At 43.8% G+C, this 17509-nt stretch overlaps 1 protein-coding gene across 1 annotated transcript in view; it reads right to left on the bottom strand.

The window, feature by feature from the left end:
- The window catches only part of ALDH1L1 (aldehyde dehydrogenase 1 family, member L1), a 70008-nt gene that overhangs the window by 16287 nt on the left and 36212 nt on the right, over positions 1 to 17509 (bottom strand). The window contains exons 14-17 of the mRNA XM_006895164.1: positions 17184 to 17289; positions 14859 to 14946; positions 2610 to 2703; positions 121 to 220 (exon numbers count right to left, since the gene is read on the bottom strand). Of these exons, the coding sequence (XP_006895226.1) occupies positions 121 to 220; positions 2610 to 2703; positions 14859 to 14946; positions 17184 to 17289 (388 nt within the window). The remainder of the gene's footprint in view (positions 1 to 120; positions 221 to 2609; positions 2704 to 14858; positions 14947 to 17183; positions 17290 to 17509) is intronic.

Genomic DNA, 17509 nt, shown 5'->3' with positions numbered 1-17509 from the left:
GTAGCAACCCTATGGGCTCTAACATGTTCAAGGTCTTGCTGATCATGCCTGGCTTTATTGTGAGTCACCAAGAGATGCACCACCCTTCCAGCTGACCGCCTGTCCCAGGCCCAGCCTCACCATTTGTACAGCCTTATTCAGGTCACAATCAGCAAAGATGATGAGGGGTGACTTTCCTCCCAGCTCCAAGGAGACCTTCTTCAGGTTGCTCAGGGCACAGCTGGAAGGAGCAGAGGGGTTGGTGAGGCTGGAGTGGGACGTGCTCGGGAGGGGTCCCCAGTGGAGAAGCCAGAGTAGATCCATGTTTATACTTCAGAGCAAAGGGAGGCTGGTAAAGCAGGCCATGCCCCCGCAGAACCCTCCTCCTCCTTCACCACCATCCGTTTCTGTCTTCCTTCTCCCTTGATCACTCTTCCCTCATGCTGGTCTCCATCCACTCCTGGGCTGCATGGCTGCCCCCTCAGATGCCTGCACATCTCACCTAATGTCCTTCAGCTCTCTGCTCAGCTGCCACCATCCAGGTGCCTGCTCTGGCTGTCCACCTTCCTCCACTGCTCTGACCCGTGAGTGTGTTTACTGTCTGACTCTCTCTGCTTGGCCAAAGCCCCCAGAGCAGGGTTGCATCTGTGTCCTTCCCTTCAGTGTCCAGAGCATGTGATTGCTTTTCAATAAATATGGATGATTGGGGGAAAATTTGAGCAAGGAAACCATTACTAGTTATAGCTAAGTTGGCCCCCGAGGCCTCAGCATCTCATCTGCAGAGGAAGCTGGAGCTTCATTCGTGACACACCAACAGGCAAGAGATGTAGTATGCCAGTCTCCATTCCTCAGCCAGGTACAACTTGGGGGAACACAGAAGGAGGTATCTATGCTCACAGGGCCCTGACTGCTCCCTGGGAAGACACAGCTGCAGACCTTCACCACCCACTCCGTTCCCAGGCACTTCTGTCTATTTAGACAGGCAAGGGCCATGGAACTTGCCAAAATTCTTCTACCGAACTGTTTGGAAAATTGAGGATCAAAGAGGAGGTGACTTGGCCCAGCTCACAGCCTGAATGGTGACAGAGGCAGGGGTATGGCCTGTGTTAGTTATTAAGGACAAAGTACAGAGAATAAGAGACTAGAGGTTCTAGATTATTGCTGTCCAATCACAAGTGAAAGGGATTTTAAGAAAGTATATTTAATGGGAATCCCAGAACACTTAATCGTTCTAATGCGAAACCTACACTTGGACCAAGAGGCAGGTGTCAGAACAGAGCAAGGAAACACTGCATGGTTCAAAATTGGGAAAGGTGTACACCAGGGATGTGTCCTATCTCCATACCTTTTCAACCTGTATGCAGGACAGATTATCTGAGAGGCTGGGCTTTATGAGAAGTGTGGCATCAGGATTGGTGGAAGATCTATTAACAATTTGTGTTATGCAGATGACACAATCCTGCTTGCTGAAACTGAGGAGGACCTGAAATGCTTGCTGCAGAGGGTCAAGGACTGGAGCCTTCAGTATGGATTGAGGTTCAATGTCAGGAAGACAAAGATTCTCACCACTGGACCAATTGACAGCATCAGGATGGATGGCGAAGAGATTGAGATTGTTCACAACTTTAGTCTGCTTAGCTCCACAGTCAACACTCTTGGCACCAGCAGCCAGGAAATCAAAAAACGTATTGTGATGGGAAAGTCTGCTATTAGGGACCTCTCTAAAGTACTCAAGAGCAATGGTGTCTCTTTGGAGACGAAGGTGCGCCTGATACAGACCATGGTCTTTGCAATCACTTGTTATGAATCAGAGAGTTGGACAATGACTAGGAAGGATAGAAGGAGAATTGATGCCTTTGAGCTGTGGTGCTGGAGAAGAGTATTGAATATACCATCGACTGTCAAGAAAATAAACAGATTCATCCTGGAGAGGGTTAAACCAGGCTGCTCCTTGGAGGCAAGGATTCTGGGGCTTCGTCTGACATACTTTGGACATGTTGTAAGTAGGGACAGGTCCTTGGAGAGGGACATCATGCTTGGGAGGGTGGAGGGATGGCGCAAGAGGGGAAGACCCTCTATGAGGTGGATTGATTTAGTGACTGGGGTAATCAGGATGGGTGTGTCAGAGGCAGTGCGATTGGCACAGGACAGAGCAGAGTTTAGGGCTATTGTACATAGGGTCGCTATGAGTCACAAGCGACTCGACGGCACATAACAACAACAACAACATATTTAATCAAATGTATAAAAATATTATAATTTTTACCTTGCAATCAGTAAAAATGTATTCATGAAATGCTACACCTCTTTTGATGCTAAGTTTTCCTAACCTGGTTTCTATGTGATACTCAGTCCTGCATGGCCCCATATGGCTTGTGGCTCCACCCTGGGCAATATAGGCCCATGTTGGGCTTAGTGAGGTCCCCAGGGCAGCCTCAGAGGCCTTCCATTTCTCTTATGAACTGTGGAATCATGTGGTTTCCACACCACACAGAATCTACACACATTCAGGCTTAAGAAGCAAAACCCAGATCATAGTATGTTACTCCCTTTTAGACATTATAACTTGTTCTAGAAGTCACAGTCTGTAGGGTCCAGTGTGGCCTCTCTCTACTCCTCCAGGCACATACCTTTTCATGATGAGCTTTCCCACCTCTGTGGAGCCTGTGAATCCAATTTTTCTCACATCTGGATGGTCTGAGAGACTCTGACCTGCCATTTGGCCTGTGGAAGAGCAATAGGTGACAAAGTCAGGGTGACATCGTGGTGTTGGGTGGGGAGTGTGTTCCCTTCAATAGTCAGAGCTCTGCTGTACTCACTGCCATTAGAGCTCACTGTTCTAGGTAACTTTCCAGGTGTCAGGGAGGGTACCCAGCCTTTCCACATTCTCAGGGGTGCTTAGCCAGGATTATGGGGAATTTGAGGTCCTGTTTATTCTAAATTCCAAAGGCCTGTTATCATGGATTGAATTGTGTCTCCCCTAAAAGACATATTTGTGATGATATCATGTGGAAGCTATGCACTGATCCCCATGATCTGACAAAGGAAATAGCTGCCAAACGATTAAGGGTGGAACCCAACACCCCTCAATCTCATCACTGAAGGGACAGCAGAAACCCCATTTTTTATAAACCTCCATTAACGCTAGAGGCAGAAGCGGGCCATGAAAATTCTTAGCTTAAGGCAAACACGAGTGCCCCAGGTAAGGCCTTGCCTATCCTTGCAAGGTAAAGGATTAACTAGTGTCTACGTGACACAGAAGGAGTAAAGGCAGGCAAAGTAGGCAGCCCCTCAAAAGTCAACCCAAATGACTAATTCCCCAGCCCAAAAACCATGATCACAATCCCCCTCCCCTAACAGGGGCACTCAAAAGAGCTATAAAAGCAAGTGAGAGGGAAACTCGGGGCTTTTTTCCTTCACCATCTTCCTGAGGAGGGAAAAAGTCTCCATGCGTGGAAATAATATAATAATAAATGCTCTTGAAATTTCAGATGTGTTTTTAGATTTCTTTGAGGAGCATTTCGTGGGCAGAACAATCACAACCTCATCCAGTGTAAGAGGAGTTTCCTGAGGGTACAGCCTGCTGTATCTTCTATCTCACTAGAGATAAAAGAGGAGGAAATTGAGCCAAGGGGGTGGTGGCCCTTCAGCACCACCAAGATATAACTGTCAGAGTGAAGGGTGTCTTTCAGACCTGGGCCCCTGTGCTAGGAAACCCCTTGACACCAGGGGCCAGGACACGTGGAGATCTCAAATGAATGGCCAGCCTACAGTTGTTAAAGAAAGGGCTGTCTTTCCTAATTGACAGAGAGAGAGAGAGAGAGAGAGAGAGAGAGAGAGAGAGAGTGGGCCTTGCCCATTGAGTTGGCTCCCTGAACTCAGACTTCCAGCCTCTCAAAGAGTCAGAGAATAAGTCCCTGTTTGTTAATGCTCCATGTGTGGTATCTCTGGTACAGCAGCACTAGAGGGCTCAGGCCTGCCCTCAGCCGTGTAGCTTGCCAAGCGGAGCAACAGCCTCTGGGACACCCAACTGCGAATTCCACCTCACTCAACTTCTCCCGTGTAACGCCCTGCACACTCTCCTGTTTCCCCTATCCCGTGAGGCTCATTTTCATCCAGCCCTCAGGTCTATTTTAATACCACTTCAGGGCTTACTTCTCTCGTGTTGCCTCCCATACAAACCTTTGATTTAATTGGTTCCTTTTAAAATGTCTTTCTCTTTTAGTCTCTGTGTCTGTACTCTTAATTTTCTTCCCGTTCCTCTGACGGCCTTTCCCCCCACCCCCCCATCTCTTTCTTTCTCCATCCAATGATAAAATGCCCAAGTGTCCCTGCTCCATCCTGTGCTCTCCTTTTGAGTTACACTATCTTCTCAACTAATCTCAGTCAAGGCCACGTCTTCAAAGACTACGTTCTTGCCCTCAGCTCCTAAATCAGTCCTTCCAGATGAGCTCCCCTGGGATCGGGGCCTTTTGTCAGGGTGGTCTCCAGAGCAGCAGCAGAGGCTCCACCCAAGAGATTGCCTGCTTGAGGTTGCCTCCTCAATATCTCAGGTAGTCTAGTGCATAAGGAGTTGTACTGTCAAACCAAAGGTGGGTGGGTCAAGGCCCCTAGCTGCTCTGTGGAGAAAGACAGCAATTGCCTTCTATGTTATTTACCTCTGAAAACTCATTGAAGGGTCAGCTATGAATCAGATTAGACTTAACCTCAATGAGGAGAGAGAGTGATAACTGGCAATTTTGACTCACAGCAAACCTAATCGGGTTCCTGATGCTATAAATCTCTATGGGAGGAGGTTGCCTATCTTTCTTCTAGAGAGTAGCTTATAGATTTGAACCAATGACCTTTCACTAAGCAGCCCAATGTGCTATATATGTGCTACAGCCTCTCCAATTTAATATATCTGAAACAATCCTAATTTTTTTTCCTCAGACTGACTTCCTCCTCCTCTGATCTCCATTTCACTGAAACAGGCCCTCAGGCTAAGAACCTCGGAGTCATTCCCAATACCTTCCTTCCACATCCCATAACCTATCAGTCCTGGTTCTCTTACATCTATCCATTCTTTTCACAGCCACTGCTTCTGAGTTCACACTTTTAAAATTGCCTAGGGTGCCTAGACCCCGCCCAGGGAGCTCTGGTGGCCTAGTGGAAAGAAGTTGCGCTGCAATACCAAAGATGTGCCGTTAGAATCCCATCTGTTCCATCAGAGAAGGATGGGCAATCTCCTCCCATGTGATTTACTGCCTCTGAAAACCTGCCAAATGGTTGGCTGTGAGTCATTTCTAACTCAATGGCACACAACAACAACAATAGACCCCATCTGGGAAGATACTGACTTAGGCTTGGAGGGGGACCTTGGCATCCTCTCTACATATTTAAAAGTTGACTCATAATTCTGATACTAACCCCAGTCTGCTACCTTCCTGTTAAAAATAATTTTAAGCAGTCTAAGAACTATTTACACAAAAGTGTCATATATGAGATCACAAAGAAATTCTCCATTTTAGAAAGCATGGACTTTTACTGGTTAGAGAAGAGATACAAAACACAATTATATATTATTTGAAAATAATAAAAACACGAACACACTCTTAAAATGGTATGAGAAATGCGAGTGTGAGGAACCGCAGTTTCTCAACAATATAAACTCCAGTTTTTTACTATATAACTGGTGAAAGCTAGAAAAATGACAACAACTGTTTAAATTCTCTGGAAATTGTTGTAAGGGCATATGTTGTTGTGTTGTTGATTGCTGTTGAGTCGGGCATGACTATAAACAAAAGACCTAAAGCCTTTCTATAACTACTGTCATTTCTCAAGTTCATAGCGTTTGCAGAGGCATGTTGCTGGAAAGTGGATGCCATTCTTGCTCAACTATATATTATTTAGAAAGAATAAAAATATGAACATAATTTATTAAAATGTTATGAGGTAGGAGTACACTTCACAAATGCCAGTGTGAGTTGCTTCCGTTTCCTAACAATATAAATTCCAGTTTTTTACTGGTCAAAGTGGTAGAAATGACAACAATAGTTTAAAGTCTCTGGAAATTGTTGTAATAGAATATAGCAAATACAAAAAAAATATATCTATCTAAGTAAATCTTAGTAACCTTACAAAGAAGAATGGTAATTGAATCCTGACCTGTTCTTTATCTTTGAACCACCCCTCTCCACTATCTCAGCTTAAGGGAAGGTCTATTCTTTACAGCTCTCATAAAAGGAGTTGTCTTAATTTGAAACAGAGTGTGTAAGTTCAAATTTAAGGGCATGCTAAAAAAATCAATGATGACTTAGGGGTGAGCAATTAAGGAGAGTGACAGACTAAGCAAAATATTCTTTAAAGTAAAAAAGAGTTACCAGAGATAAAAATATTAAAAGATCAATTAAAGATATGAGATAATATCAAGGCTTTCTAAATGCTTTCCTTTTTTAGGCTTAAAAAAGAAAATCAATGAACTAAACTTTTCACTGAGAAATATACATGGCAAATATACAAAGACAAGTATCTCTAGTGGTTAGGATTCTGTCCTCTCACCGCCATGGTCCGGGTTCCTTTTGTGGTCAGGTAACCATATGTTAGATATTAAAAAAAAAGAGCGAAGGCACGAGGGAGAGAAAGAAAGAAAGGAATTGGTCCCAAGAAACTAACAGGCTTTTATTGCGTGGTCTGAGAGGGACACCAAGTGACCCAGCACATGGTATGCAGACAGGATCAAAAATGGCGCACAAGCAATTTGAGGGTTTCCTTTTTATAGGGCTTCTGGGGAGGACTAAGATGGTATTTGGAATTGGACATGTTAATTAAGTTAGGTTTTTTAAGTTAGCACTTTTTCCCCCAGCTCAGACCCTTATCAGGATCCATTGTCTGGTCTGGCCTTTGAGAGGACCAGCTTAGATGTTACCAAGTTTCTCAGGAAGTGATCAAGCTTGGGAATGGTGGGGTAACTGCCATATTCTTCCTTCATTTACCAGAAATTATAGCCAGAAAGATAGGGTAAGAAAGGGAAATAAAAGACATTAAATTGGTAAAGAAGAAATAAAACTATCTCTGTTTGCAAATAACCTGACCAATTCTAAACATTAAAAAAAAAATCCTAGAGACTCAACAAGAAAGCTAGAGAAACTAATACAAAGATTCAGTAAAATGGAAAGGTACAAAGTTAACTTTCAAAAATCATTCGTAATTCTCTACCTAATTATAGGAAACTCTGAAAAGAAAATCAGGAAAACAATAGAAATTACAAAACACTACTACACGAAATCAAAAACATAGATGAAACACTGGACCACACTCATGTTGTTGTTGTTGGGTGCTGTCAAAAAACGTCATGACTCATATAGACCCTATGAACAACAGATCTCAACCCTGTCCTATCATGTGCCATCCTCATCATCTCTGACACACATGAGCCCATTGCTGCAGTCACTGTGCCGATCCGTCTCATTGAGGATCTTCTTCTCCTTTGCTGACTCTCCACCTTTCCAAACATGATGTCCCTTTCCAAGGAATACCCTTTCTAGCAACCTGCCCAAGGCATATGAAATGAAGCTACACCATCCTTGACTCCAAGGACTACTCTAGCTGCACCTCCTCCAATATATCTCTATCTCCCTATCTTTATCTGTTCTTTTGACAGTCCATGGGATATAGACAGTGGAAAGGCTCAGTGTCGTCCATCAGAACAAGAACAGGATCTAACGGTGGGACATACCATAAATTGCTTATATACAAGTTGAAGTTCAAGTTGAAGGGGGAAAAAAAAAAGAAAAACAACTCAAATACTATCTTGAGTTTTTAGAGAATTTAGAGACTATTTCAAGAACAGATTTGATGTAATTAACACTAGTTACTGAAGGGCAGAGAAATTATGTGATGACATTGTATGTGAAGTATTATTAAAATGACAAGATAGAAAAGAGCAAAATGGGTATCAGAAGAGACTGAACCTTGCTTTAAAATGTAGAGAGAGTAAATACAATAGAAAAAAAAAGATGATGTAAAAGAACTAAAGAGAAAATACCAAAGAGCTGTTGTTGCAGTTGTTAGATGCCATTGATTAGGCTACAATTCACAATGACCCTAAGAACAGCAGATCAAAACTCTGCCCTACCCTGACCCATCCTCAGAATCTCTATCATAATCAAGTCTATTGTTGCAGTCACTGTGTCAATCTGATCTTGTGGAGGTCTTCCTCTCTCTTACTGACTCTCCATTTTTTCAGCATGATATCTTTTTCCAAGGACTAGCTAGCCCTTCCCAGATGGATTAATTCAGTGACTGGGGCAATGGGGGGTAGGTGTATCAGAGACAATAAGATTGGCACAGGACAGAGCAGGGTTTAGGGCTGTTGCACATAGGGTTGCTATGAGTTGTAGGCAACTTGACGGCATGTAACAACAATAACAACATTTCCCAACAACATGCCCAAAGTATGTGAGATGAAGTGTCACCATCTTAGCCTCTCAGGAGTACCCTTGCTGACCTTTCTTCAAGACAGATTTGTATGTTCTTTTGGAAGTCTATTTTTTGGATCTTCTAAAAATGAAACCCTTATGAGACTAAGGGTCAGCTGATTTAGGCCCTGGTTTTTGCAATTACTTGCTATGCATCAGAGAGTTGGACAACGACTAAGGACAACAGAAGAATTCATGCCTTTGAGTTGTGGTGCTGGAGAAGACTCTTGAACATACCATGGACCTCCAAGAAAACAAATAAGTCTTTCTTGGAGAGGGTGAAACGAAGTTTCTCCATGGAGGCTAAGATTTTGAAGTTCCGCCTCACATACTTTGTGCATATGGCCAGGAGGGACTGATCCTTGGAGAAGGACGTTATGTTTGGAAGGATGGAGGGGCAGCACAGAAGAGGAAGACCCCGGATGAAATGGATTAATACAGTTGCTAGGGCAATGGGCATAGGTGTATCGATGTCTGTGAGACAGGCTCAAGATAGGGCAGGCTTCAGGTCACTATCAGTCACAGGTGACTTGATGGCACATAACAACAACATGTGCATCAAAAGAATTTTCTAAAAGAGCGAAAGGAGAACCTATAGACAGGAGAAAAACATTTAGCAACAATATATCTGATAAGGGACAAATACCTAAAATGTAAAGGAAACTTGAACAGGTCAGTCAGTAAAAAGCAAGCCATCCAATTACAAAATGGACAGATGACACTTTACTAAGAAGGACACTTGATAGTCATCTTTTGAGTATCTAAAGTTCATTTAATGATGAGCTATTAAAACTCACTGCTGGTTCAAAATCACAATGACCCTCCAGCAGGTTTCTGAGGCTGTAAATTTTTATAGGAACTGACTGCCCATCTTCCTCTCATTGGGAAGCTATTAGATTTGAACCTTTGGAGACATGTGGCCTTTATGTTAGCAGAGTAACTCACTAGAGACTATACCATAGAGCTCAAAACAGCAAGAAATCATCTTACCCCAGCAACAATAGCAAAGTTCAATAGGATAGTAAATAATAAATGTCAGTGAGATTGCAGAAATGTTGGAACCCTCCTACACTGATTGATGCCTTTGAGTTGTAGTATTGGAGAAGAGTGCTGAGTGTCCCACGGACTGCCAAAAGAGCAAAGAGCTATGTCTTGGAGAAAGTGCATCCAGAGTGCTCCTTGGAGGAAAGAAATGTTGCAGACTGAGGGTAAAGTATATTAATAACTATTAATAGCGAGACAGACCACCAAGAATGTCTAAGTAAAAAGAGGTAAAGCAGGAGGCTAACAGTTCTCAAACAACTGAAGCACCATCACAGCTTCCCCGTGCCTTTACTGAAAATTGCTGGAGCAAATCACAAAGAGAATTCTATGCAAATGAAGCTAAGCTCTTTCTATTGAAAACCTTAAGCTTGACTCAGGAGGGATGGGTTAATAAATACAATGCAAGAATCTGTAAACGCCTAACGTTTGCCTTAGTGCCTACTCCTGTAAACAATTTAAGTTTGCCTTAGTGCTTCAGGGTGAATTCCAGCTTGTATCCTTGCCTCCCTCATATCCTGTTATGGCATTTTTTAAATTATAAATATTTAGTATGAAATTTGACTTTCCACAAAGGATGGTGAAGTTTTATCTCACTAGGCTATTCGGTGGGAAAGGATATCATGCTTGGAAACATGGAGGGCCAGTGAAAATAGGAAGAACTTCAATGGAATCGACTGACATATTGCTGTAGCAATGCAATCAAGTTTATCAGAGATGATAAGGGTGGCACAAGAGAGGACATGGTTCAGATCGCATGAGGTCACTATGAGTTGTAATCCACTTAATGACACTTAACAGTAACAGCATAAACTGCTAGTGGGAATGCAAAGTGGTACGGGCATTTTGGTACTTAAGGTTTTAAAACAAATATTATTTGATACAGCAATACCACTATTAGATATGGATACACAAGAAATAAGAGCTGTAACATGAAGAGACACAAGCATGCTCACATTCACTGGAACGTTAGTTACAATAACAAAGAAATGGAAACAATTGGGGTGTCTATCAGTGGACAGCTGGATAGAAACCTGGTACATCCACACAATGGAGTCTATGCAACATTAAACAACAATAAGAATTCTTGAAATGATGCATAACATGGATCAATCTAGAGTACTTTATGATAATAAAATAAGTCAGTTACAAAAGGACAAATTCTATCACTGTTGTAAAAACTAAATAAAGATTTATGTGCAAAAAAGAACATATATAAATAGGAAACATCAATCCTTTGACAACAAAAAAATCCCCCCAAGACCCAAAGAAAATTAGGGGGAGATATGAATAGACATATTACCAAATTCAATGGATAGAAACAATGAGTGTAAAGGATCTGTGGGATTTGTGAGCCTCAACTTTTACAACTTTGAGATAAGAACTAGAGAGTGTCCAGCTGTCACAGCAAATCAGTAAAAAAAAGGAATCTCAGTAGAAGGTTCTTAACAGAGTGGGTGAAAAACATGGGGGAAAAAACCCCCTTAGAAAACATATAAATGACCAGGCTGATAGAGACTGGTAGAACAATAGACTATGATCCTTTGTCACCTTTTGAACTTGAAACATAACTCACCTCCATAAGCAGACCTTTAAGGTAAACAACAACACCACTTCTTAGAACAGTCAACCCTTTAAGATCAAAAGGGTAGCATTTGCTACCCATGGATTTGTTACCCATGGATTAAATCAATGAGGCAGGAAGTGGTAGGAGAGAAAAAAATGGGAATGAAGATTATAGGGAGGAAGCTGGAAGAGTGTGGTTACTTTACATTGTGAATAATGTAATTAATGTCATAAAAGAAAACATATAGGAATGGAACATCATTTTATCATGCAAATGTTCAGTCAAATCACAGTAGAAAAATAAAAGACATTCAGATGACTGAAACAAATGAAAAAACTGCTCAAAATCATTAGCCGGAAATCATTGTTGTTGTACGCCTTTGAGTAGGAACTGACTCATAGCTGGCCATTCTTCTCCTGAAATATAGCTGACCCTCCCTCCATGGGATTTTCAGAGACAGTAAATCACAAGGGAGGAGATAGCCTATCCTTTTCCTGTGGAGTGGCTGGTGGATTCAAACTGCGTGCCTTTGGCATCACAGCACAGCTTCTTAACACTAGGCTACATGAGCTCCCTCATTAGCCAGGAGAGAGACAAATCAAAACAGCAATGGCATATCATTTTGCCCCAGGAAAGTTTAAAAAAAACCAGAAAACAACAAATACTGGTGAGGACATGGAGGACTATATACTCACAGGACTATAAAATGGTGCAACCACTGCAGAGAGTAGCATTGTACTTCCTTTAAACATTAGAAAGAAAAATACATGATCTAGCAATCCTAGTATTAAGTATTGTACCTTAGCGATACAAAACCTGTGACATAAATAGATACATGTACTCTCATGTTCATCACAGCATTAGTTGTTGTTGTTGTTATGTGCAGTCGAGTCACTTGTGACTCATGGCGACCCTATGTACAATAGCCCTAAACTCTGCTCTGTCCTGTGCCAGTCACACTGTCTCCAACACACCCACCCCAATTACCTAGTCATTGAACCAATTCACCTCATAGAGAGTCTTCTCCTGTGCTGTCCATCCACACTTCCCAGCATGACGTTCCTCTCCAATGACTGGTCCCCCCCTTGGAACATGTCAGACAAAGCCTCAGAATCCTTGCCTCCAAGGAGCAGCCTGGTTTAGCCCTCTCCAAGATGAATCTGTTTGTTTTCTTAGCAGTCCATGGTACACTCAATACTCTTCCCTAGCACCACAGCTCAAAGGCATCAATTCTCCTTCTATCCTCCCTAGCCATTGTCCAGTTCTCTGATGAATAACAAGTGATTGCAAAGACCATGGTTTGTATCAGGCACACCTTAGTCTCCAGAGTGACACCATTGATCTTCAGTACTTTGGAGAGGTCCTTAACAGCAGACTTTCCCATCACAAAACATCTTTTCATTTCCTGGCTGCTTGTGATAAAAACAGTGTGCCACCAGTGGATATATGCATAAATGTATGGTATGCACACACAACAGAGTACTATGCAACATTAAAGAGTGATGAATAATCTGTGAAACACTTCATACATACTGTGGGTGAAGCTAGAGGACATCATGCTGAGCACAGCTAGCCAACCGTGAAAGGACACATGGTGTATCAGGCTGCTATTGCGAAGAGTCAAGAAAAGATTTACACACATTCTTTACCAGGGGTGCGAGGAGAAAGGAGGCTGACTCACTAACTAGAGGATATACACACATTAACTTAGGTGAAGGAAAAGGCAATACACAATAAAGGGCAGGTTAACACAAACTGATGAAGGCCAAGGAAGACACTGGGAGGAACACGGAAGTTAAAGGCACAGAAGAACATGCACAATCCTGCAATAGCAGTGATACAGTAACCTACAAGTGGCTACATAAACACTCTCACCCTACAGAGGCCGGTGAGTTAATGGCACTCCTTAGTACAGGGAGTTTTGACAGAGGATATTCCTACAGATTTATTTCTGTGCTGTAAGCAGATCTGAGAATACAGTAGAGCATTGTTGTTGTTATGTGCCGTCGAGTCGTTTGCGACTCATAGCAACCCTAATGTATCCACCTCATAGAGGGTCTTCCCCTCCTGCGCTTTCCCTCCACCCTACCAAGCATGATGTCCCTCTCCAAAGACCTGTCTCTCCTTGCAACATGTCCAAAGTATGTCAGAGGAAGCCCCAGAATCTTTGCCGCCAAGGAGCAGCCTGGTTTAACCCTCTCCAGGATGAAACTGTTTATTTTCTTGACAGTCAATGGTATATTCAATACTCTTCTCCAGCACCACAGCTCAAAGGTGTCAATTCTCCTTCTGTCCTCCCTAGTCATTGTCCAGCTCTCTGATGCATAACAAGTGATTGCAAAGACCATGGCCTGTATCAAGCGCACCTTTGTCTCCAAAGAGACACCGTTGCTCTTGAGTACTTTAGAGAGGTCCCTAACCGCAGACTTTCCCATTGCAATAGGTTTTTTGATTTCCTGGCTGCTGGTGCCAAGAGTGTTGACTGTGGAGCCGAGCAAACTGAAGCTGTGAACAATCTCAATCTCTTCGCCATCCATCCTGATGCTACCAATTGGTCCAGTGGTGAGAATCTTTGTCTTCTTGACATTGTGCTTCAGTCCATACTGAAGGCTGCAGTCCTTGACCCTCTGCAGCAAGTGCATGAGGTCCTCCTCAGTTTCATTGAGCAGGGTTGTGTCATCTGCATAACGCAGATTGTTGATAGATCTTCCACCAATCCTAACGTCACTCTTCTCCTCATAGAGCCCAGCCTCTCGGATAATCTGCTCTGCATACAGGTTGAAAAGGTATGGAGATAGGACACATCCCTCGTGCACACCCTTCCCAATTTTGAACCATTCAGTGTTGCCCTGCTCTGTTGGGACGACTGCCTTTTGGTCCAAGTATAGGTTTCGCATTAGCACGATTAAATGTTCTGGGAAGGGGAAAATGATGAAAACTTCTTAGCTGTGACCAAGTGCATTGAGGGAATGAGTTGCTGGGTTGGAGGGTCCAGGATCATAACTCCAAGAGACACCCACTGGCACAATGCAGTCTACAAACTCTATATCCTACTTTGGTGAGCAGCTTGTGAACAGCCATGTAAAGTGCAAAAATTGATCTCTCTGATCTGGAGCAAAGAAGAGTGAAGAAAATCAAAGACACAAGGAAACAATGAGTTCAAAAGACTGATGAGCCGTGGGGATTTCAGTGGTCACTACCCTGAGAACAGAGAATAAGGCAGGGCCTGGGTATCACTGATTGGTAAGCTGAGAGGAATTGCGATAGGAAGATCTGGATAGAAAGGGAGAAAAGTATGGAGCAGACTTACTGGTCTGATAGACACTGGTGGAATCAGAGAGAATAAAAAGTAGATGAATATATCATAAAAATGTGTTATATACAACCCTAGGACAACGTATTTAAAACTCTGCACACATAATAGAATTTTTCCCAATAAACTTGGGATAAAGTTATATTTAATGGACCATTAAATGTAGAAGAACTATAAAACTACCTTTCTAAATGCTCTAAGCCCAGAATATTCTACAGATATTTCTTTCACACTTTCAAGGGCAGATTATTTGAGCTAGGTAATTTATTCCAGAGCACACATAAATACAAAAGTGAGAAGCATTTGGGGAAGGAGATTTTCTAGTTGCAGAAGAGGCCCTCTTTTACTGGGTTAGGCAGCCTTGCTGCCTTTGCATCAGGTTAGTGGGCCCTTCAAGGGAACATTACCCAGCAGGCCCTGCTCAACACAGAGGGCTTTCCTTTGTCTGGAACCCTGGCTTTCCCCAAAGCCCATGATTCCCATCCATTCACTGCCTTACCAGAGCCTGGGATGACGTTGATTACACCCTTGGGGATGCCAGCCTTCACTGACAGCTCCGCAAACTTCAAGGCAGTGAGAGGTGTCACCTGGGAAAAGCAAAGAAGCTTGGGTAAGGAGAAGTTCATTTGAAAGGGGGATCCTGCCTTCTTTCCTTGCTAAATCCTCTGTCAGCAGCCTCAGCAGTAAGCAGGGAAGGGACAGACATGGACTGGGGGCTGGGAAAGCACCCTATAGAAGCATTGCTATGTCCTAAAAGATTGTGACACTAACAACGTAGATATCTTCCCCCATGGCTCCAGCTGGGCGCTGGGTACAAGGGCCAGCTAATCTGTGGTGTCTCCATCCTCGCAGGGCTTCAGTCCATAGCCTGTTCCTGCATAGTTTTTTCCCCCTTTCTTCATCTGCCCCAGAAGGGCAGAGCGCGTTAAGAATACTTAAGCAGGACTCAGAGGGCTGCTCCCTGACATCCCACAGCATGCTGCCCCTCCAGCCACTCTCTTGGAAAAACCAGCCTAGTCTTTCTTTCTGAGAGTTGCCGGTGCCCCACTATGAGACAAAGCCCAAGGAAAGGAGTCATGCCTTAGCTGCCACTGCCCAGAGCATCTGGGGTATCCCCAGGGCCACACAGGCTTCCTTGAATCTGGGGATGAATCTTACTCCTTAGTACTCCTGGGCATGGAAACAAAGGAAAGGTTTCCTCTCCTGTCTGGCTTCGCTGTGCTCATGTTACTTTTCATTGCCAAGGTTAGGTTGTGGTGCCCTACCAACGCCTTCAGACTTGATGGGCTACTACTTCACAGGGTGTATTCTGACCAGCTTTCAGCAGACAGGCACACCTGCAAGCAGGCTACAATTCACTGAGAGCAGCTACCAGAGAATTACCTTGACCGATTAGCAATGCCTTCTCACTAAGGAGGGATGAGAACGTTTTCCTTACAGGGGTCTGAGAAGATTAAATAAGTTACTATAGCTCTGGTGGCCTAGTGGCAAGAAGCTGTGCTGCAATCCTGAAGGCATGAGGTTCGAGGCCAACAGCTGCTCCGCAGGCAGTCTCCTCCTGTGTGATTAACTGCCTGCCAGATGGTCAGTTATGGGTCGGCTCTGACTCGACAGTGCACAACAACAACAACAAGAAACCTCTACATACTTTCTTAATGACAGTGCTTGAAGGGTGCCTGGCTCATGGTGAACACAGTATCAGTTATTACTGTTGGGATTTTATTACATCAGTGCCCCAGAGAAGCCAGGAGAGTAGGGTGTCCTCTGCGCATGTTGCTGACATGCATGTGATATGGCTGCTTCAAAGCATCATTCCTTCAGTTCTTCTTAACTCCTCTGGGGGGCAGGCAAGGTTGGTGGGGAGTGTTATTTTCAATTGTACTGATGAAAACGCTGAGGCTTATGGGATGGGGAACACAGAGGGACGACTTGCCCAGAGTCTGAAGAGAAAGGCCAACCCTCTGATCTCCTGTCTTTGAGGCCCCAAATACCATGTCACACAGTTCTTTCCAGGACTTTTCCATTTCTTTCCAGGACTTTTGATCTCTGAACCATGTAAGAGGCAACAGCACTAGCTTTATGAATAGAGTACCACGACTGCTTAAAGCACAGAGCCGGATGGGGGTATGAGGTGAGTCTCTATTCCTTCAATTTGGGCATGCTGAGATCTGAGCAGGGACCTGAACCCCTTCTCACACAGCAGACACAGGATAACGGTGATGGGCTTTTCTTAGTCCCTGGAGCAGGACAAGCGCTGATCTAATACAAGATGCTCTTGTTGTTGTGCATCATAGAACTGGAATTACTAACCCATGACTGACACATCAGCAGGTTTTCAGAGGCAGTAAATCCCACAGGAGGAGACTGGGTTTCTTTCCCTTGCAGAACAGCTGGTGGACTCTGTGTACCTTTGTGTTAGCAGCACAATTTCTTACCACGATGGTAAGAAGCTGTGCTGCAATCCCAAAGGCACATGGTTCAAATTCGTCAGCTACTCCATGAAAGTCACATGGGCAATCTCCTCTTGTGCATTTCATAACTTCTAAAAACTTGTTGGAGGCTCAGCTCTGGGTCGGTTCTGACTCAATGGCACATAGCAACAGAAAGCCACCAGAGCTCCCTAACATAAAGTAGGTATCTCTAACTTCTAATCAGTGCCATGACTGCCCACTGGGAAGGTCAGCTCTGATGAGTAATGCCCTCTGGGTAGAAATCAGTACTGGGGTACATAGAGATCTGGAGGTTCCTTCTTTAACTCCCTTTTTTATGGTGAATTCCTAATACTCTGTCAAGCCAGGGCTCTGTCCAGATGGCTCAAACTCACCAGGGCAGGTTTGATGATCACAGTGTTCCCGGCAGCCAGGCAGGCAGCAGTCTTCCAGGAAAGCATCATTAGGGGGTAGTTCCAGGGAATGATAATGCCACAGACTCTGTCAGACGACAAGAGAAGGTCTCCATGTCTCTCCACTCAGCCTGTCCCTTCTCCTGTCCCAGGGCAGACAACCTACCCTTAGAAGCCTAGTGCCATGATGACAGAACCTTGGTAAATTTAGACCTTGTGTGGTCCTCCATCTCCTCCTTGTTGTTTTGTGCCTTTGAGTTGGAACTGACTCATAGCCAACCCTCCCATGGGGTTTCAGAGGCTATAAA

This window comes from Elephantulus edwardii, unplaced genomic scaffold (assembly GCF_000299155.1).
Source record: "Elephantulus edwardii isolate Elephantulus edwardi_28Jun2011 unplaced genomic scaffold, EleEdw1.0 scaffold00161, whole genome shotgun sequence".
Classification (NCBI taxonomy): domain Eukaryota; kingdom Metazoa; phylum Chordata; class Mammalia; order Macroscelidea; family Macroscelididae; genus Elephantulus; species Elephantulus edwardii.
This window is presented reverse-complemented; position numbering and strand designations above follow the sequence as displayed.